Source organism: Callionymus lyra, chromosome 17, assembly GCF_982586985.1.
Source record: "Callionymus lyra chromosome 17, fCalLyr1.hap1.1, whole genome shotgun sequence".
NCBI lineage: Eukaryota > Metazoa > Chordata > Actinopteri > Syngnathiformes > Callionymidae > Callionymus > Callionymus lyra.
This window is the reverse complement of record NC_141834.1, coordinates 11,697,893-11,719,393: the sequence shown is the minus strand read 5'-3', so window position 1 is coordinate 11,719,393 and position 21,501 is coordinate 11,697,893. Positions and strand designations below refer to the sequence as shown.

The 21,501-nt window shown below is 38.4% G+C and overlaps 1 protein-coding gene across 2 annotated transcripts; it reads right to left on the bottom strand.

Moving 5' to 3' along the window:
• Positions 1 to 70: 70 nt before the first annotated feature.
• bag6 (BAG cochaperone 6) lies at positions 71 to 20,678 on the bottom strand. Of its 2 annotated transcripts, none has more exons than XM_087812331.1 (26): positions 20,555 to 20,678; positions 19,711 to 19,804; positions 19,394 to 19,481; positions 19,191 to 19,308; positions 17,345 to 17,535; positions 17,105 to 17,257; positions 14,939 to 15,061; positions 14,681 to 14,874; positions 13,723 to 13,855; positions 12,345 to 12,545; positions 12,045 to 12,270; positions 11,809 to 11,859; positions 8,210 to 8,529; positions 8,074 to 8,146; positions 7,740 to 7,993; positions 6,452 to 6,710; positions 6,212 to 6,381; positions 5,225 to 5,278; positions 5,059 to 5,167; positions 4,868 to 4,992; positions 3,189 to 3,323; positions 3,028 to 3,084; positions 2,754 to 2,969; positions 1,633 to 1,740; positions 1,409 to 1,555; positions 71 to 463 (listed from the first exon to the last, which is right to left on the bottom strand). In XM_087812331.1, exons 3-26 carry the CDS (start codon positions 19,472 to 19,474, stop codon positions 368 to 370), a joined length of 3,594 nt encoding a protein of 1,197 aa, XP_087668457.1. In that variant the 5' UTR covers positions 19,475 to 19,481; positions 19,711 to 19,804; positions 20,555 to 20,678; the 3' UTR covers positions 71 to 367. The 2 variants fall into 2 exon arrangements, with proteins under 2 accessions (XP_087668457.1, XP_087668458.1); XM_087812332.1 differs by having other exon boundaries at positions 12,177 to 12,270.
• Positions 20,679 to 21,501: the final 823 nt, after the last annotated feature.

Here is a 21,501-nt window from a genome sequence, read left to right as displayed (position 1 = left end):
AAAACCCATGATGCAACGGTGTAGGTGAAGTTTCTCTTTTCTATGCGACACACACGACAAACACCTGGGCTGGTCTGAAATCAGTTTTTATTTAACTGTACATTCATGAAAGAAACTCTCCACGCCTGTGATTAACGGAGCCGTGAAGACGCGAAAAGACGAGTGACTCAAGAGTTAAAGTGACGGCGACTGTTTTTAAAAATCCCGCGTTAAACCTTTTGAACGGAAGCGAGTCGCCCGGAGCGAAAAACAGGAAACAGGAAACAAGCGGGGGAGGGACTTAAAAGAAACACCTGCATGTGGGGCCAATGAAATATTTTTTTTTTTTATAAACATTACAAATCTACAGATGAAAACTCGGGTTCGCTTAAGAGTCTGAGGAGAAAGCTCGGTCCGCGTTCGGAAACTTCTTCGAGTTAAAATCGGTGTCGTCGCGCACTCGTTTTTTTATGTCCGATTTCACCTGGAAACAAACAAACAAAGGTGTTAGATTCATTAGAATTTGATATTTTTTATTAAATGTTTTAGGGGCATTTATGTATGTAAGTGCGTTCAAAATATTTACACACATATATATATATATATATATAGAAATATTCAGTTTTACATTCAGATTATAACTTAAAAAGATTATTTTTTAAGTCGTTGCCTTTTAAATTCAATATACAAATGTTAGTATAAATGAATTAATAAAAACAGTACAGAGCTACTTGATTGGTCGGTCGGTCACCTGATTGCCTTAGTGTCGTGTGATTGGCTGAAAATCGTTTGGTTTTGTCTTGTGGCATTTTTATAGTATTTATATATTGAATTAAAAAATTTAGAAGATTACAGATGAAAAAATATTGTATATTTGAATCACTGGAATGGAAATATCAAACTATGTGTAAAAAAAATAATTAATTTGAATTTTAATTGAATTTTAAACAAACAAAAAAGTACCTTTCAATATACACATGATTAAATTAAAAAATCCAATAAAAACAAATTCAACCATTTAAATCAATCAATTAAAAACAATGCAATGCTTTAAACAAAAAAACATTTGAATTCAATGAAAAAATGTTGGTATAATTTTGCCACCAGACAAAAAAAATAGAGTTCCGAGCTACTTGATCAAACTTTTAGCCAATCACGCGTTGAGTAGTCGATTACCAGCGAGTCAAATTCACTATTGTGGATTTATATTGAATTTAAAAGGCTATAAATAAAAAAAAAGATTGAATTAAGAACATCCTTTTTATTAAAATATATATTTGAATTTTTCAATTAAAAAAAAAAAGGTTAATTCAATCTTTCATTTTGTAATAAACTTCCATAAACATTTGTGGTTTAATCAAATCATCGACTGAAGATTAATAACACTTGGACTAAGATCATTTAACAAAATAAAAGCATGTGAAGTCACCTGCTCGGCGTACGCTTCCTTCAGCTCCTCCGTCTCCAGCTCGTCCTGCAGCCTCTCCCCGGAGGTCATGGGTTTGACCCCCGCCGTCCTGGCCGCCTGACTCACCGCGTCGGAGAGCGACAGCAGACTTCCTGCGCCCTGACCCGTCTGATCACAACCGCATTTTTTTTTTAAACACAACATCCAAAAACTACGTTTGAAAATAAACACCGGCGTGGTTTTACCTTCCTGCGTTTGGCCGGCATGCCGTGAAGATACGCGTCCGAGAGCGGAGGCTGAGCCTTCATCTTCCTCTGGGTGATCATGTCACACCTGATGATGGGAACCCACTCCTGCACGGACGAGCGGCCAAAACATTACGACCACCTCAAAAATATTGTAACTACACGGTTATTGTGGGATGTGTACGACAAAGATCCCTCTGAGTCCCTGATATAAGATCTGAAGCGTCACATGTTCAACTCACACAAAGCAATACATTGAAATATCAAACATGAGGTACATGTGCACAACTTTAACCACAAGAAAGAGATTTAAATACAGAGTTAGTTCATAAAATAACTGAAGTAAAGATCACCACCATTACATGAGGATACATTGTAAACCACAGAGATTATAACGTTGAAGATTCACTAATCTTTTGCCGTTTGTAGCAAAAATAAATCAACTAATAATAATGTTTTTGTCCAAATCCGCTGTCGAGAGAACATGAATATCATTTAATTTAATGCATTTTGACTTTATTTTATTAATCCATAATTTAATTTCATAAGGAACTGTAATGGAATTTCTATTATGTATTCATCACATTTTATTTAATTATTATTTATGTAATTCTGCACCGTCACCACCAGACAAAAATGCTGTGTTGTGTTTACAACACTTGCACTAAACTAGCTGTAGCTTAAAATCCATTTGAAAGACTTTTGTTGTCAAGTTAAGTTGAATGCAATGTGTATGCCTTTTTTAAATAAAATACACAGCTGTTGAAACAAAGGAAAATAGTGCAGAGTTCGCCATCTAGTGGAAAATAGTGAAACTTCATCAAACTATCACTATTAAATACCGTGAATTTTCAGTAGAAATAAATTAAGTTTATAAAAAAAAAGCTCACGATTTCCAACAATCACTCATTTAAAAATAAAACCTTCAACAACTGAACATTTAAATATATCTGAGGGTATTAATAAAGTATTTCCTGTAGGATATTTTATACATTAAATAATATTAATATATTAAACAATAATCTTTTATATGGTGACACAAACCAGAAGTAAAATAAACATCCTCAAACTTCTGTATAAACAGGCGGGTTAAACACATCAAAACAAACATTGGTTCTTACCGGAGGAACAGCTGCTGCCCACGACTCCGACTCTCCCGTAGCGTCCGTCATTCCTTCGGCGCCTCCGGACGCTCTGTCGCCCCCTAGTGGCGCGGCTGCTCCCAGGTCGACGGGGAACGCCCGGGTCTCCCGCGGCAACGGTTGCCGCGTGTCATGCGACACTGACATGGCCTCCTCTGCCGTCGTGGCGGCGGCCGGCGAGTGCGAGTCTGCGATCTTTAAAAAACAAATGATGATGACACGGAGGAAAATGAAATGTCGACGCCGGTCGTACCGTGGACGTCTGCTCCGGCTCGCGAGCTCCCGCGGCGGCAGAAGAAGACTGATCTCTCTGTGGAGCACATTAAAAATACATCGGTCATTTCAGATGTTCTTGAGTCACTGGACCCGGGGCGGCCATGACTGTGGGCACGTTTGAATGGAGCGCGTGAGCACCTGAGCCGGCACGATGTAGCTCTGGATCTGCTCCTGGGTGACTGGGATGTGTTCCAGGATGAACTGCAGCCTCATGGTCATCATGCTGGTCATCCAGTTGACCAGGCTGGGACTGATGTCGCTCGACATCCTTTGCTGGAAACACAAGTGTTACATTTCAAGTTTAAATGGATAAAAAAATATATATATATATTTATATATTAAAAAAGGTTGAATTTGTTTTGTATTTAATGATTGAATTTAAAAATGTGCATGTTTTTTTTATTGATACTCCACAGGTTTAATTGTTTTTGTCAGTTTCTATTTTATTTTTTTATTTATTTAATTGAACCCGTGTGTCGTCTCTGGGTCAAGGTGACCCAAAAGACCAGAAGTGAACGACCTCCACCACTTGATATGGATTTATGGAGGCCGGGGCGGTCGTTCACCTCTAGCCTCCGGGTCACCTTGACCCAGAGACAACAAAGGGGTTAATTATTATTAAAACAAGTTTTTATGTTGTTTGTTCAATAACATTCTTGTTCTATAAATACTTGAAACAACTATATTGATGTCTACGCGGGACAAAATGTAATAAGACTTATTTAAAACATTCAAGTTATTTTTTTTGTTGGAAGTTGAAATTGTAATTCAAAACTAATTTTTCTAAATTCAATATAAAAATGTTGGTATAAAATAACTGCAATTTAAAAGGTTTTGAATTATTGGAATAAGAATATAGAGCTTGTTTTAATTCAATTAAAAAATTCAACCTTTAAACTGAATTAAAATAATTTTCTAAAAACAAATTCAACCTTTCATTATATAAATTATCGAATCAAATCATTATTTAAAAAGCAATTCAATCTTTCAATATAGAAATCATTGATTTCAATTATTTAAATAAAATTAATATAATCATTTATACATTAAAAGGTTGAAAAAAGTAATGATTATATTCAATAGTTTATTTAAAAAACATAACCTTTCAAAATATAAATTATTGAATGAAAACCTTTCAATATAGAAATGATTAAATAAATAAATAAATTCAACCTTACAATTATTCAATAAAACAGATTAAAGCTTTCCTTTAATTATTTTAATTTTAAATGTAACCTTTCAATATAGAAATTATTAAATTAAAATGTATTAAAAAATATAACTTTTCAATATATATATTTAATTAAAACCTTTAAAAAAAAGAAATACTTAAATTATAAATGTATTTAAAAATATAACCTTTAAAAATAGAAATTATTAAATTAAATAATATATTTAAAAAAAATAACCTTTAAATATAGAAATTGTAAAATTAAAACCTTTCAATATAGAAAGTATTGATATAAAATATTTTTTTTAAAAAAGGAAAAGAAGTTTGAATCAAGTAATTCAAAAACACATTTAATATAGAAATAATTAAATTAAATAATATATTTAAAAAACATAACCTTTCAATACATAAATTATTAAATAAATTCAACCTTACAATTACAGAATAAAACTGATTAAAGCATTCAATAAAGTTGTCTAATTTAATATTTTTTATTTTAAATGTAATCTTTAAATATAGAAATTATTGAATCAAGTAGTTAAAAAACAAGACACTATTGAATGGATTTTTTCAGAGAAACATTAGAAATGTCAATCAATCGAACTTGAAAACGAGTGTAAACCGGTATTAGAACTGGAGTACGAACTATTCTGTGGTTGATGACGGAGGTGAGCGCTCGCTGGTCTCCTCTCACGCAGTGCAGGTTCAGAGCCAGACACTCGAACAGAGCCTGGTTGCACATCTGCAGCAGCCGAGGCCCGAACGTCTCGTCTGCGATGGTGGGAGAAAACATCCATTAATTCACGATCAAAAGGATCCACGAGCGCGATGGTTCACCGGTGCAGCGCAGGATGTGTGTGGCGATGAGCGTCAGCTGCTGCCTGAAGAAAGACATGTTGGTCTGCGTGATGTCCACGCCGTCCAGGACGCTGACGGACGACTCTCTCTGAGGACACATGAACATGTCAATCATCTGTTCCTCTGAGGGTCAGGAGAGACTTACAAAACTCTCAGTGATGTACTCCTCCAGTTCGTTGACCAGTGTTTCTGCAGCAGCCTGAGAGAAAACAAGTTCAACATGAATTTTATTTTTTTTAAACAGATGTTGTGAAGAAGTTAAACATGGAGCAAACACAAGGATACCTGCGCCATCAGAATATTAATCTGTGGAATTTACCAGTTTAAATGTTGAAACTTTAAAATGTTTATTTTTTATTTTTAAGCGTCAACATCAATCATTTATGAACAATTTAATTCAATAATTTCTATACTGAAAGCTCTTGATTTTATTTTAAATATTTGAATGAAAAGAAATCTTTATATACATTCAAATTATTATTTTTTTCTGATATTTTAATTTCAATAATACAAAGATATTACTCTAAATATATATTTTTTTTATTCTTAACCTTAACATAAAAATGTTGGTATAATATTGCCACTGTTGCTTTGGCTTGTATGCGCGACACGTGATTGGCTGAAAGTTCCATCAATTATTTTTCAAAAATGTACGCATTTTTTTAAATTATTTTCTTATTTTCTTTGACATAAGAGTTTTAAAAAATAAATAAATAAATGTTCAAAATTAAATATTTTCGTGCTGGTAGCCTTTTAAATTCAATATAAACATGTCAGCCAATCACCATGAAGAATTTGACTGCAGCTCGTCTTATTGGCTGAAAGTTTGTTCGAGTAGCTCTTTTGTTTTTGTCTGGTGGCTTCATTATTACAACGTTTATTATTGAATTTAAATGTCTCGAAATCAAAAAAAAAAATTGAATTGAAAACATTAATTTTTAAATATTATAATTTGAAAATCAAGTGTGTAAAAAACAAATGCATTCATTTTGAAAATTTTAATTCAGTTACTTAAAAACAAAGGAAATATTTCAATATACAATTGTTAAATTTCAATTATTAAAACAAATTTCAATAAATTTAAAGTTTTAAACCATGTCACCATGTAAGAGGCAAACGTTGCAGGACTTACTGTGATGTTCTGGTCGGTGGGTTCTCTGCCGTTGAGGTAGTTCTGGGTGAAGAACTGGGACAGTTGGGGCTGGATGCGGGTCAGCGGCTGATGCTGTCCGTGGAGCAGCATCACCAAGTCTGTCATGGTGAAGGTCTGGCAGACCAACATCAGCAGCTCTCCAAAGAAACCTGGCGGAAAACAACACAACTTAGACCAACAATCAAGTTACATTTGGCTCCTTTGGGAAGTTCTGCGCACCGGTCGGGTCTTCTGGACTGATGAAGAGGTTGGTGGCTTGAGAGAGCCTTTGCATGAACTGTGCAATGCTTTCCGTGTCATTCTGGGTCTGACCCAGGGATCCCATCATGGAGCTCAGGACGCCGCGGACGATGCCCGTGAACAGCTCCGGGTTGAGGGCTTCGGCTGCTCCTGCGGGGTTGGGGCTCGGGTTTGGTCCGGTTCCTGGAGCTGGATTGGTGCCGTTGGGAGGAGGTCCAGAGAATACGGGCTGAGAAGCCTGGAGATCGATCACAGACGTGAGTGAACTCTAGAAACTACTTTTCACAGGCTGCAAGATCTTTATGAGATTAAGAACATTTGATGCAGGTTTTTTAACTGGTGTTATCTCAGGGTCAAGATGACCCAAACAAAATGTGCATAAACTGTAAAAACTACATTTGATTACCACCTAAACTAATAATAAATTGTAAGTTCAACCATTTCTTATTTTATTAAACATTTTTAAATTAAATTTCAGTTTATTTAAAAGGACAATGTGCAGTTCCATTAAAAAGGTGGCTGCCCCAGATTTAGCACAACGCTATTTTCCATCTGTAGTCCTTAACAAAGATGCAGACAGTTTACATAATGCATCAACATGCATACATAAAAAAATAAAATGTAATCTTATAAAATTACAACACAGTATCCTACTCTTTTCACACAAAATCCAGATTTTCAAGGTCAGAATTACAACTTTTACAAAAAATTCCCAGCTTTTTAAGTCAGAATTCCAGAATATCAAGGTCCAAAATCCCACCCTTCACACAAACTTCCCAGATTTGTACTGACAAAATTCCAACTTCCATGCGGAATTACAGACTTTCAATGTCAAAATTCCAACAATTACACAGAATTCCCAACTATTTAAGTCAGAATTATCGAACATCAAGGTAAGAATTCCAAATTTCACACAAAATTCCCAGTTTTCAAGCTCAAAACTCCAACTTTCACACAAAGTTCCAAACTTTCAAAGTCAAAATTCCAGGATATCAAGGTCAGAATTCTATAATATACTTTAATGCAAACCTCAAGAGTAAGACGGTCAGAAAGCCAATTGTAATGTGTTGTATTTTCTTGGTTAAATATCAAACTTAAACACAAACCTCCAGAGTTCTGAAGGTCACAATTGTTACACAAAAGTTCTAGTCCAAATACCAGACTTGGGACTTAAAACATCTGAGAAGGAATCATGTTATGATGCATGACATAGTTTTATCTGAAGACAAACCTTGACCCGCTGAAGTGATAAAGAGAAAACACTGACCTGCTGCATGAAGTCACTCACTCCCTGCACGAAGACCGGCCGACTGACTCCGAGGGTGGCGAACGCGATCAACGGGGTGACTCCGGGAACAGCGCCACCGCCTGCCTGGTCGGGATGAACGTCCTGAGCTGGAGGCGCGTTGTCCTGCGTGTTGGCCGCTGGAGGAGGCTGCTGTGGAGGAGCCGAGGTGCTGAAGGAGAAGGACGACGAGGTCGAGGAGCTGGAGGTCGAGAGTGGGGTCGTGACAGTTGGACCTTAAAAGAAATACCTTCGTTACTTAAAAAAAATAAGTTTTTCCCCCGACATCGAAAATGTTCATTGATTATATTTGTACCCATTTGTCCATTCAGCAGAAGTTGCCCGACCAGTCCACTGATCATCTGGTTGAGAGCCGCCGGGTTGAACGGCTGCAACACAAGACCTCGGTGTGAGTCTGGAGACGCCATTCAAAGCCGGTTGAAAACACGCACCTGTCCCGGCTGCTGGGGCGCCATGCCGGGGACCTGTGCTCCGAAGGTCGGCGGCGGCATGTTGGGTGCGAACGGGGGTCTGGTGAAGAACACCCGGGCCTGGACGCCGGCCTGTGAGGGGGGAGGCGGGGGAGGTGGCGGGGGTGCAGTGGGCGTGGTCGTTTGAGTTTTGGGGCCTGTGGCGCCGGAGGAGGTCTGAGGCGGGGCGGCCGGTTGGCTGGGCGGCGGCGCCACTCCGGTCGCGCCGTTGACCACCATCGAGGAGGCGTACTGGTTGATCTGCTGCACGATGTTGCGGAAGAAATCGTGAGGGGCGCCCCCTGTGGCGAGAAATCATTTACCTCTTAGGTCGTTTACTTTGAGAGATTGCTGATGTCAGCAACTATAAAGGAAGCAGCAACGATTCATAAATAAAAGAAAAAAAACAGAATTCAATAATTTGTATATTGTTAAAGTTTTTTTTATTATTATTTTTTATTATTATAACTGAATTTTAAAATTAAAATATTTTCTAAATGATTTTTTTTTAATTAAAATAATTCAAAGATACATTTCCCAATTCAATATTTTTGTTTTGTAAAATAGTGCAAACATTTTCTATTAAATTTAAATGGCTACACATTTTTTTAATAAATTAGAACTCAAACTATGTGTAGTAAAAAAGTATTTTAAGAATACAATATTTTTAAATTACATTAAATATATATATATAATTGAACATAAGTGTAAAAAAAAAGTGTTATAATGTACAATAGTGCCTTTCGAACAATCTTCTCTCTCTTGCTCTTGATGATCTACTGACTCCTTTAAGAAACATCTTAAGACGTTTCTATTTGTTCAGGCTTTTCCTTGAATTTCTCGAACTCCTGTGTTGTTCTCGGTGTTGTCTTGATCTTTAAAGTATGTACTGTTTTGAGTATTGTTTTGAGCGCTATATAAATAAATATTACTTACTTACTTACTTACTTTCTATTATTGGAATTTGAATATTAAACTGTGCATTATAAATTCATTTTCAAAAATATATATATTTTTTTTTATGTTTACATGCAAGAAAGTAAGTAATCTGTATTTATAGAGCGCTTTTCCAGGCCAGGGTCACAAAGCGCGTAAACAATCAAAACAATACTCAATAAAAGATATACTTTAAAGGGCAAGATAAAACTGATAACACAACAGGAGTTCCAGAAAATCAAGGAAAAGCCTGAACAAATAAAAATGTCTTAAGATGTTTCTTGAAGGAGTCAGTCAAGGAGTCATCAAGCACAGAGGAAGATGGTTCCACAGCTTAGGAGCAACAGTCTGGAAGGATTTCTCTCCTCTGGTCCAGAACCATGTTCAGGAACCATCAGTAGATTCTGATCCACAGACCTCAGAGCCCAAGCTGGGGTGTAAGGCTGGATCAGACCAGAAAGTGAGGATGAGAACCACTGTAACACAGACCCACTTCATCCCTCAGTCTTCTTAGCAGGTTCTGGTGATCAACTGTGTCAAAGGCTGAGGACAGATCCAAGAGAACCAGAACAGTGTATTGACCCGAGTCAGCCGACATCATGATGTCACTGCACACTTTCAGGAAGGCCGTCTCCGTAGAGTGATGTTTACGGAAGCCAGACTGAAACTTCTCATGGATGTCGCTCTGATCCAGGAACAAAGACAGCTGCTCAGACACCACCTTCTCCAAGATCTTGGACAAGAAAGCAAGCTTAGAAATAGGCCTGAAATTACCAAGGTCAGTTGGGTCTACCTGGCTTTTTAAGCAAAGACTCCACAATGACATGTTTAAATGCATTGGGAAAAAACCCTTTGGAAAGGGAGAGGTTCACCATATTGGTAACCCAGGGGCCAATTACATCAAATACTTTGATAAAAAGCCTACAAGGAGGGACGTCATCTGAGCAAGAGGAGGGTTTCATCTTATTCACTAGTGCCTAAAAATATCACCCAGAGATACAGCACTGAAGGAAGACCAAGAGGAGGAGACGGGCTCAGAGACAGCAGGGGTTCCACACAAAGAGGGAGAGATTTTCTCTTTGATCAATTTAATTTTGTCGATGAAAAATCTCAACAAAACGGTGCAATGTGAAGCCGACATTGCTGTCGGCTTCATAGGAGAAAGGCGTGATTTGAGGAGCAGGAGACACGAGAGAATTAATCGTGTCAAACAACACTTTGGGGTTTTTCTTATTTGCTTCTACCAGTTTTCAGATGTAATCAGATCTAGCAGTTTCCACCATCTCATTGTATGAAGACATCAGATCCCTGAGGTGAAGTCTGTGCACCTCAAGTTTAGTGGACTTCCAGAGACGCTCAGTCTTTCGACAAAGTCTCTTCAGACTCAGGAGACCTTCATTTGTCCAAGGGCACCGTTTCTTCTGAATTTTCAAGTTCGATTTAACAGGTGCCACTTGATCCAGTATCATCACAATGAGTAGTGAAACAGTGAATCAAACTGTCCACGTTAAGGCAGTCAAAGGAAAGACGGTCAAACATAGCAGAAAAACTGTCTGCAATTTCGGCTGAGATGACACGTCTCTGAGACCTAACTTTCAAAGGCTTAGGCTCAGGGATGAGGTCCAGGTTAAACAAGACAAGAGAATGACCACTCGGATGGACATCATGTACAGATACATTAGAAATGTCCAGGCCAAGAGTAAAAACCAAGTCCAAAGTGTGGCCTTTTTGATGAGTGGGTTCAGAAACATGTTGTTCAAAATTAAAGGCTTCTGTTAAAGATAAAAGTTCTTTAGCAGATCAAGATGTGATGTCATCAACATAAGGATTAAAGTCTCCAACAATAAGAACAGATGCCATATCTTATCTACCATTCTTCAAGAATGGTAGATAAGAAGTCACTGAAGTCTTTCAAGAACATCGCTGAAGGACCAGGCGGGCGGTAGATTGACACACAATAGAAAGGTCTTGTAGAACCAACCAAGATCATCTGAGACTCACTTCGAATCACTTTGCAAGAACAACTCTCCCTATAAACTGTAGCAAGACTTCCCCCACGACCAGAAAGGCGAGGCTTCCCCAGAACAGCGCTCCCTACTGGACAGAGTTTGTTCAGATGAATAAACTCTTCCTCTCTCTGCCAAGTCTCAGACAGACATAATAAATCCAAATTTACTCTAGTAAAAAGATCATTAAGAGTAAATACAAATAATTGAATTCAATTATTTAATGAAAACAAATTCAATATTAGTTAAATGTAATATATACTTTAATCAATCAATATGTTAATGTTTAAAAGAGGATACAAAATATATCGTTAACATTTTTATTTTTTACCTTTAACATTTGAAATGTTAAATTGAACCATTAAATATTCACTGATATACTTATAACTGAATCACCTATAAATGTGTTGAAGATAAGCCAAGAAATAGATGCTGAGGTCAGCAATTATAATGGAAAAAAAACAAACCCAGATAGTTATGCAACATTTAGCGTTCAAGAATGAAAACATGAACTTATTATCAACTCTTAAAATGAGTGCTGGTTACAGATGCTATATATATTCACATTCATTTGCCCTCTGACTTTGACTTTGGCTTCTTGTGCGTCTTGGTTTGACACCAGAGTAATGGAAGAAGTACCTGGTTGTCCTGGCATTTGCTGTCCAGCTGCTCCCAGATTTGGACCAGAGCCTGAGAACGAAAAAAAAAACATTTCCCTTCATGATCTTAAGACGTAGAATAACACGGTTTTACACGCAGATAAAGACCGTTAGAATAGAAACCACATCATGCTCAAGGACGGAAGCCAGGAGAAAAAAGCCCAAATGACAGCCGGGAACATTGGGATGTGGTTGCAGCATTCACAACGCACACACCGTCCGGGAGAATCTGCATCACGACCGTAGGGCGTGTGTGGCTCCCGATCCGGATGACCCGGGGCCCGGTCGCTCCCTGCCCTGCCTGCTGACTAGTAGGGGAAGCCTGTGGGGGTGAGGTCTGTCCCTGACCTGTCTGCTCTTGCTGGCCGTTGGGTTGGGTCGGCTGGGCCTGTCCGTCCGCGGCACCGGTACCCAGGAATGACAACGTGGAGCTGGGGAAGATCTGGAGAAGAAGAAGGCGGCGGCGTGTTAGGGTCCGGTATCGATTAAGACTCTAAAATCCGTCGGGGTTCCTACTTGCACTGGGATGTGGTGGCGCACGGCGCCGGGCATCGTGGCCGGGTTGGTGTAGTGGGAGAACAGGCGCACCACGTGCAGGTGACGCGGGACCGGACTCATCAGGTTCAGTCGCAGGTCGCTGAGGGCCACGAGGGCGTTGCCGAGGAGACGGAGGCATTCCCACGTCTGGACGAGAGTCCGCTGATCGTCGTCCCTCTCCTGAGACGACAGGAGTTTTTAAGGGACACATTTTAGAGGAACCGCAACTGGGCTTGGACGGGAAACACAGACTTCCTACTAAAAGTCAAAATTCAAGACAGAATTCCATAATATCAAGGTCAAACTTCCATGGGTTCTCAAGGTCAAAAATGATAACTTGCACACACAATCCTATACATTCCAAGGTCAAAATGTCTAATTCAAGACAGATTTCCAAAGTTCTCAAGGTGAAAATTAAAATTTGACCTTGATAGTCTGGAGTTCTGTGTGAAAGTTCCCCAAAAAATTCCAGAATATCAAGGTAAAACTTCCAACCATCAGTTATAATCCTACACTTTCCCAAGGTCAAAATTACTAATTCAAAACAGAATTCCAGAGTTCTCGAGGTCAATAATCCTAACTTGCAGACACAATCCTAGAAATTTCAAGGTCAAAATAACTCATTCAGAACCGATTTCCAAAGTTCTCAAGGTGAAAATTTAAATTTCGAAATTTTGACCACGATAGTCTGTAGTTGTGTGTGTGATGGTTTCGAACAGTTTTCAGACTTTCAACTCAGAATTCTATTCTTTAATGTAACAATTCTAGTTTTAACTTAAAGTTCTAGACTTTCAAGGTCAAATTTCAGGCTTAAAACGTAATTCCATGGGTTCTCCAGGTCAAAAAATTCTAACTTGCACACACAATCCTAGACATTCCAAGGTCAAAATAACTAATTCAGAACAGATTTCCAAAGTTCTTGAGGTGAAAATTAAAATTTGACCTTGATAGTCTGGAGTTCTGTGTGAAAGTTTCAAAAACAATTCCAGACTGTCAAGGTCAAATTTCAGGCTTTCACGTGTATTTCCAGGCTTCTCAAGGTTAAAAATCCTAGTTTTCACGCAAAATTAAAGACTCAATAAAAAATTTAAAAATCTACATTTTAGGTATCTACACATCTGGTAAAAACCCGTTTACATGAGATAACATTCTTAACGTACGTAGGACAAACGGGTTTAGCGCTCTGGTAAATAACATGTGAAATAAAAAAAAGAAATGTTTTACTTTACAGATAACGTGAATTAAAACTTATGTTAAAATGTGGGAGAGAAACTACAATCTACTCCTCCTGAAACTAAACTATATTCTTCACAAAGCTAACAAATCGCTGCTAAAAGCCCTGAACAAAGACTCGTACTGTGTTGTTGTTGTATTCTGAGGTGGCGGCCGTTTCCAGGATGGTGTGAGCCCTCTGGATGAACGGCTGGAGTCGCTCTTCTACTCGCCGCAACTCTGTCAACATGTCGGCCAGCTCGGCTGGACTGGGATGACTAGACGGACACAAGACATGTGACTTTCAGGCTCTTTTTCTATGGACGTACATCAGCGGTTGAATTTAACGTTTCTAATTTTAATTAATAATTTAATATTTTTTAAATATCATTTTAATATTTAAAGATTTTAATTGAATAATTTAATATTTTGAAAATTCAAAATTTATATTCTCATTTTCAAAACTCCATATTTTTTCATTTGTAGCCTTTTTAACTCAAAAAAATTATAATTATAAAAGTATAAAAAGTGCAACCAGACAATACTAAAAGTACCGAGCTAGTTCATCGAACTTTCAGCCAATCATGGATGGGCAGACGATCATGTGACGGTTTGATTAACCCTTGTGTTCTCTCTGGGTCAAAGTGACCCGGAGGCCCAAAAAAAAAAAAAAGTGTTTGTGGTCTCCCTTGTGTTGTCTCTGGGTCAAGGTGAACGACCTCCAACACTGTATATGTATTTATGGAAGCCAGGGAGTTTGTTCACCTTGACCCAGAGACAACACAAGGGATACCACAAACACATTTATGTTCAAGTCTCCGGGTCACCTTGACCCTGAAAGAACACGAGGGTTAAGAAGCTCTTTGGACACTATTAAGGTAACACTTTTGTATGGAGTTTGAAAGGCAATTTTGTTTTTTAATAATTGGAATTATAATCAAACTTTGTGTGAAAATATTTTTTTAAATTAATAATTTAAAAATATTCACTGGTTGAAAAACTAACATTTCAATAGACATCTGACAATTTTGTTAAATTCCACTCTGATGGCACTAATGTATATCCATACGTCTGAGAAGTCTATAGGTCAAGAGGGGACTCACATGGGTCCAGGTTGAGGTGTTGGTCCCTCGGGGGGTGAGGACGAGGAGGTGGGAGGGGGAGGGGGTGTCGACGGAGGCGGGGAGGTGTCCATGGGCTGAGCCGAGGGGGAAGGAGTCGAGGTCGTCGACGACGTCGAGGGATGAGGAGCGGCCGACGAAGCCTCCGTCTGGGAAGACCCGTCCGTCGTCCGATTCTTAGAAAGGCGACATTGCGGAGTTCAACCATTTTAACTTGAATCAACGGTGATGAAAACTCACCTCCATCCTAGCGACGGCGTTGTTGATGTCCCGCAGCATGTTCTCGGCGAGAACCAGCCGCAGCCAGGGTTCACTTTGCACGCGCTGAGCCACGTCGATGTGAACGCTCGCCGAGCCGGTGCCCTGGAAATATTACACAGCAAATACATCAATCAAATCAACTTTATTTATAAAGCACTTTCAAAACAACAACAGTCGATACAAAGTGCTGTACAATGACATGAAAAGGCTAAGAAAGCACAGTTTAAACACAAAAAGATAAAACAATATTAAATAAAACAAGTAAAAAGCACTAAAAAACAGCTCAGAGTCTCACGCTGTGTTAAAAACCAGAGAATAAAAGGGAGCAGAGATCAACTTTGGGGGCGTCATAGCTCAGATGGTAGAGTGGTTGCCTGCAGTCCAAAAGGTTGCAGGTTCAATCCCAGCTCCAGACAAGGTTGTGTCGTTGTCTCCCTGAGCAAGACACTTTACCCTGATTGCTCCTGATGGTAGACTTGGCGCAGGTGTGCAGCCTACTCCCATCAGTATGTGTGAATGGCTGTCAAAAAGCACTACCGAATTTCCACTCGCGGGACAAATAAGGGATTCTAAAAAAAAATTAAACTTTGTAAACACAGTGGTTCCTCGCTTATCGCAGGAGTTTACGCTCTACTAAGTAGAGATGAAATCTTAAAAAAAAGTGACCATTTCATTTTTCACTCGTTTAAATTATCAACATTTATTTGGACTTAACATACGTTTGCGTCTTCTCGCCTGGACTATTGCAACAGTTTATTTTCATGTCTTAACAAGAAGGATCTGTCTCGCCTGCAGTTGTTACAGAACTCTGCAGCGAGAATTCTGACCTGTTCTAGTAGAAGAACTCACATTTCTCTGATCCTTAAAACTCTTCACTGGCTTCCAGTTTCTTTCAGGATCAACTTTAAAATTCTGGTTCTTACTTTCAGATCTATTCATGGTCAGGCTCCTCCTTATATCACTGATCTGATCCAGACTTACACCCCAGCTCGGGCTCTGAGGTCTGTGGATCAGAATCTACTGATGGTTCCACGCACACGGTTCAGGACCAGAGGAGAGAAATCCTTCCAGGCTGTTGCTTCTAAGCTTTGAAACAATCTTCCTCTCTCTTTGCGCTTGATGGAACTACTGACTCCTTCAACAAACATCTTAAGACGTTTCTATTTGTTCAGGCTTTTCCTTCATTTTCTTGAACTCCTGTTGTATTATCAGTTTTATGTTGACCTTTAAAGTATATACTTTATTGAATATTGTTTTTGATTGTTTAAGTGCTTTGTGACCCTAGTCTGGAAAAGCGCTATACAAATAAAAATTACTTACTTACTTAAAACCCATTATTGCAAAGGCATCATCTGTCTAAACAACCCTATCGGTAAAGGTGACCTGATCAGCCCTCATAATGCTTTGCCGCCCAGTCCACTAATCACTTTTGAAGCTGTGACATGAGTGTAAAATTGAAATAATAATAAGTAAGTAAGTAAGTAATATTTATTTATATAGCGCTTTTCGAGACCAGGGTCACAAAGCGCTTAAACAATCAAAACAATACTCAAAACAGTACATACTTCAAAGATCAAGACAACACCGAGAACAACACAGGAGTTCGAGAAATTCAAGGAAAAGCCTGAACAAATAGAAACGTCTTAAGATGTTTCTTAAAGGAGTCAGTAGATCCATCAAGCGCAAAGAGAGAGGAAGATTGTTCCAAAGCTTAGGAGCAACAGCCTGAAAAGATTTCTCTCCTCTGGTCCTGAATAATCTCTATTTATATAGCGCCTTTCTAGACCAGGGTCACAAAGCGCTTTGACAGCCATTCACACAAAAATGCCAATTATGCGTCAATAAATACAGCAGTAAGTAGAAAAGCATCATGGGAGTTCATCCCTTTTGTTGGCACCTTAAGAAATGTGTGTATGACAAGTAGTTCCTCCCACTAAGTTCCGTGGTTGGGTTCAAGTTTACCTGCTTTTTTTTTTTTTAAAGAAATCCTCCGTTTGTTACAGTGTGAACAATGAGCCTCATTGTTCCGACTGCAGCTTCATACAATAATTTTAAATATGCAGTCGCACAAGTTAAAAGAAATACTTGAACAGCAAATGGAAGTTGATCGGCGTTATGGCGAAAAGACAGCGATGAAAATCTCACCTCCATTCCGGGGACAGCGTTGGAGATGTCCCTCTGGATCATCTCGGCGGGCACGAATCGAAGCCGGGGATCACTTTGCATGGACGGATCCATGTCGATGTGCACGTCCACGGAGCCGGTGCTCTGGAACGTATACACGCGAGGTCTCTGGTTCTTGAGGGCAAACACAACAGCCGAGATGGGGGTTAATAAAAACAATAATGTGACGTGTAGAAAAGTAGTTTTATCTTGCATCTGCACCTGCATCTGCTGAGGGTCCATGATATTGTCCAGGATGACGTAGGTGTTGGCGTTGCGATCATGGGGAGGCATTTGCGAGGAGCCTTGTGTGGACGACGAGGAGCTGCTGTCGGCGGCACCGCCCCCCGACCCGGGCTGGGATGGTGGAGGAGGAGCCCGCTCTACCAAGTGAATCACCTTCCCACCTACATCTGAGAGCACCAGCGAGTAAATAATAGGTCTTAGTTTAGTGGAACAAATGTGTATAAGTAAGGCTGACTCCCTCATGTTATCTTAAGTGGGGCTGAATCCCTCATGTCATCTTCAGGGGCCAGTTGTTCTTAAAAGATCATCTGAATTTAAATTATCCAGGTTTTGGAAAATCCCATTTTTGCTTTCCAGGATCAGAGAATTCGTCCTTATATTCCGGTTTTTAAAGCAACATTGGATTTGATCGAGATAAACTGTTCTATATTAGCAGATCTTGAAATGAAACAACATATAGCAACGTGGTCTAAACAAAAAACAACATAAACATCCATTTCCATCTATAATTTGATTTTATCCCCAGGCAGAATAAATGACAAGTAAAAATGAAGAATTACATTTGGGATATTTTGGGGGAAAAAAAAGTCATACATTTAGAAAAGTTAACAATTTCTACAACAATAGTAAAGAAAAAAAACATTTTTAATGTTCAGGGTTAGGAAATATTTTTGACAGGTTAATCAGATTAATATTCAGTGATGAAGTTTTAACTTTACTTAACTTAAAAACCTTTTTCTTATTTATTTACCTCATCACTTACACAGCTGAACAAATAAAGTGCAAGATAAAAATAGAATTACCGTATTATGCGGACTATAAAGCACACTTAAAGGCATTTTAATTTTCTTAAAAAGAACAGTTCACTTTATATTCTGATGCACTTATATCTTGAATTAATTCGGGCTGTGCTTTATGACGTGCTCTGTTCTTTTAGTACAATTTAGTCAAACCACACAGTCGCATCATTACTGTTAAGGGAGTAATATATACTTTAATGACCTCTGTTGTTGTGTGCAGAACAAAAGAAGTAGACAGAGATATAATGAGTGTTCTTGGCGTTATTTAACAACTCAGTGTTTGTTCCTGCTGTCCAGATCACCATGAAAAAAATAAAACACCATGGATCAGAAAGCTCAACCATTATCGCGATACGAGCCGTTACCATAACAACACTAAACTTCGACACTTAGGATGAAGAACTTGATGGGTTTGTGGACGAGGAATGAACTGAGAAAAATAGTGTATTAGTGTTTTTCTTATGTGTTATAACTGAATTATTTTTGATTTATTTTGAATAACGTATGATCTAGGGGTATCAGATTTTTACATGTAACAACTGAAGAAGGTTGAAAGTTATTGTGAACGCCTTTAATTAATTTTTTTTTTCTGCTTAATGAGCGATCATTGACAGCACGCCTTATAATCCAGTGCCTTATAGCGCGGAAAATACAGTAAATACACAAATTAATTATTTGACCAACATTAATATTGCGCTAAATTTGCTTCCTGTAATCCAAGTTGAAATCTTCGGCTATTTTTAGATCAGGATAATGCAGTTTTATTTAACCAGATCCTACTAAATTGTTTTGAAAAACACAAACTAAAGGTTTGAGCCAGAAACAAAGATTGTAATACATGACACAAATCAAATTTCAGAATTTCCCTTTTCAACAACCCTTTTTTTTTTTTATTCAATCCCATGACCAAAAATCTGATTACCTTAAATCTAAATCAGATTTTGTTCTCACATTGAAATCTATCAAAACCGTACAACATAGAGGAACACAGCTCTTTCGTAAAATATATTTCAAGAACTTACTATAGTCTGCCAGAGTCCTTTCATCCTGCAAGACTCGGCCCTGGTAGATCAGTCTCTGTTTGTCCACTGGGATGCCCACCGACAATGCAATGTGCTCCTTGAAATCTTTAATGGTGAGCTAAAAAAAAGAAGAAGAAAAAGCGACTACTTACTAAGAGGAAGAAGTATTAAACCGAAATGAGTATGAACAGTTTGTAACATACCTGAGCTCCAACCGTGTAGGTTCTGCTCTGAGAGTCTAGAGTTTTGACAGTCACTTCCAAATCTGTAGTTTGTTCTTCCATGTTGGGTCTGAGGTGTCATAAAACACTTGAATACATTGCTTTAAAAGACATGCGAATGTAATGTGAGGTCATAAGTAATGTTTAACACAAACAGAGTTCAAGTTAAATAGGAGTACTGTCTGCACATACGAGTAGAAGCTTAAAAATAAGTTAAATTATCAAGACTCATCAAGGAGACACAACGATTAAATGTTGAATTAAATGGTAAAGGATTTAAAAGGTAGTAACAGACTTACCCTTTTCAAAGTGTTTTGTTCCTGCTCACTGATTTAACAATGATGCTATTAATTTATGTTCTTCAATAACACCCCCTCCGAAAGGAGAACCTTCCTGTAGGAATTCAGAAAAAAACAAACAACAAAAATAGATATTATTGATTTAAAAATGCAGGATGCAGGTCACCAAACCCGTGAGCAAACAAAATAATGAGATATAAAAGAAATGAGGAATAAAAGAGGCGTCCTTCTGGGATTTCAAAGATAATATACTGTAATGAAAAAGGTATTTGAGGACAACTTAAAACAGTTATAAAGACCATATATAAATAGTTAAACTAGATCACAAATAAACTCACACAAACCGTTATAATCTGCATCATCCATAACTTTGAAGGATACAGGATTATTATCAAATAGATATTAAAGAATCGATGACGTAAATGTGTGCCTATTATACCTTAATAATAATAATAGTTTTGCTTTCATTATCAGCATCTTAATCCAAACGTCATGTCTGGTGTCACTGCGCAAAAAAAGACGTTGACACATTAAAATGTTCAATATTGTTGGGATTAGCCTGCGTTAGCTGTAGCCATCGTTAGCGGTTATAACGGACGAGTAAACCGACTCAGGTTAGTAACCTAGAGAGGGTTAGTTAAGACAGAAACATTCGCTAAAAGTCCAGCAGCGACATGACAGACGTGGATCGAGTGAAGCAACAACACGTTGTTTGTGATGAGTTGACCCAATATGTTGCGTTAGCACATCGGCTACCTACTGGGGTTGCTAATTTCCGGTTCAACACTAAAATGAAGCGATTAGAGGAGTATATTTTTTAAAAGAATAGTGGATCTCGGCTTACCTAAATCGTCGCGTTGAGCGCTTTCGTTATCCACAGCCTGCAGCTGTTCCTTATCATCGAACCAGCGACCTCCTGTTAGCAGTTGTTGCTAGAAGCTACCAGGCCGAGCGGATGTGACGCAAGACCGACGGAGGAGCGATGGAGAGACGGCAGGACCAATCAGCTGGCGAGGAACGCCCTGGAGGGGGCGGGGATAAGATTTAACGCTCTGATTTTATCTGTTTTTATTTATTAAAGGGAGAAATTAGGTTGTAACAGCATCTCACAAAACAATAATTACAAATGCAAAAAACATATTATTACAATTTAAGATAATTACAAAAACAATGATACATAAAAATCACACAATGATACCATAATAATAGGTTAGATTAAGTAAGAACAGGAACAAAGAGAAATAAAAAGAAAGAACAAGATGACACAATCCAAGTCATAAGATAAAGAACATAGAATAAAGACAAATTACAAAGAATACAAAGATTAAAATAGAATAGAATGTAAAGATACTTTCGCTCCACTCCTGCCCCCAAACTCAGAATTGTACAATCTAACAGCACGAGGAATGAATGAGTCCCTGAGTCTATTAGTGTTGCATCATGGGAGGAGCATTCGTGCTTCATCTGCTTCTCTGTTCACTGATGACAGTGTTCAGAGGATGACTGTCATCATCCATGATGGACAGTAGTTTGTCCAGAGATCTCCTCTCAGCAACGGTCACCAGTGAGTCCAGCTTCAACCACAGAGCCAGACCTTCTGATCAACCTGTTGACACTCCTCTTGGACACATTCCCACCCCAACACACCACAGCATAGAACACTGAGCACCACAGACTGGTAGAACATGCAGAGGAGCTTCCTGCCGATGTTAAATGATCGGAGCCTCCTCAGAAAGTACAGTCTACTCTGAACTTTCTTATATATATTCAGCTGCAAGTAGTTCTTCTCAC

Coding starts and splice junctions, on each gene's coding strand:
- bag6 (XM_087812331.1), bottom strand. CDS start 19,474: ATGGAAGAACAAACTACAGATTTGGAAGTGACTGTCAAAACTCTAGAC. Junction 3,085..3,188: donor GCTACATCGTGCCGGCTCAG/GTGCTCACGCGC, acceptor TGTGCTCCACAG/AGAGATCAGTCTTCTTCTGC. Junction 464..1,408: donor AGGAAGCGTACGCCGAGCAG/GTGACTTCACAT, acceptor GTTTGTTTCCAG/GTGAAATCGGACATAAAAAA.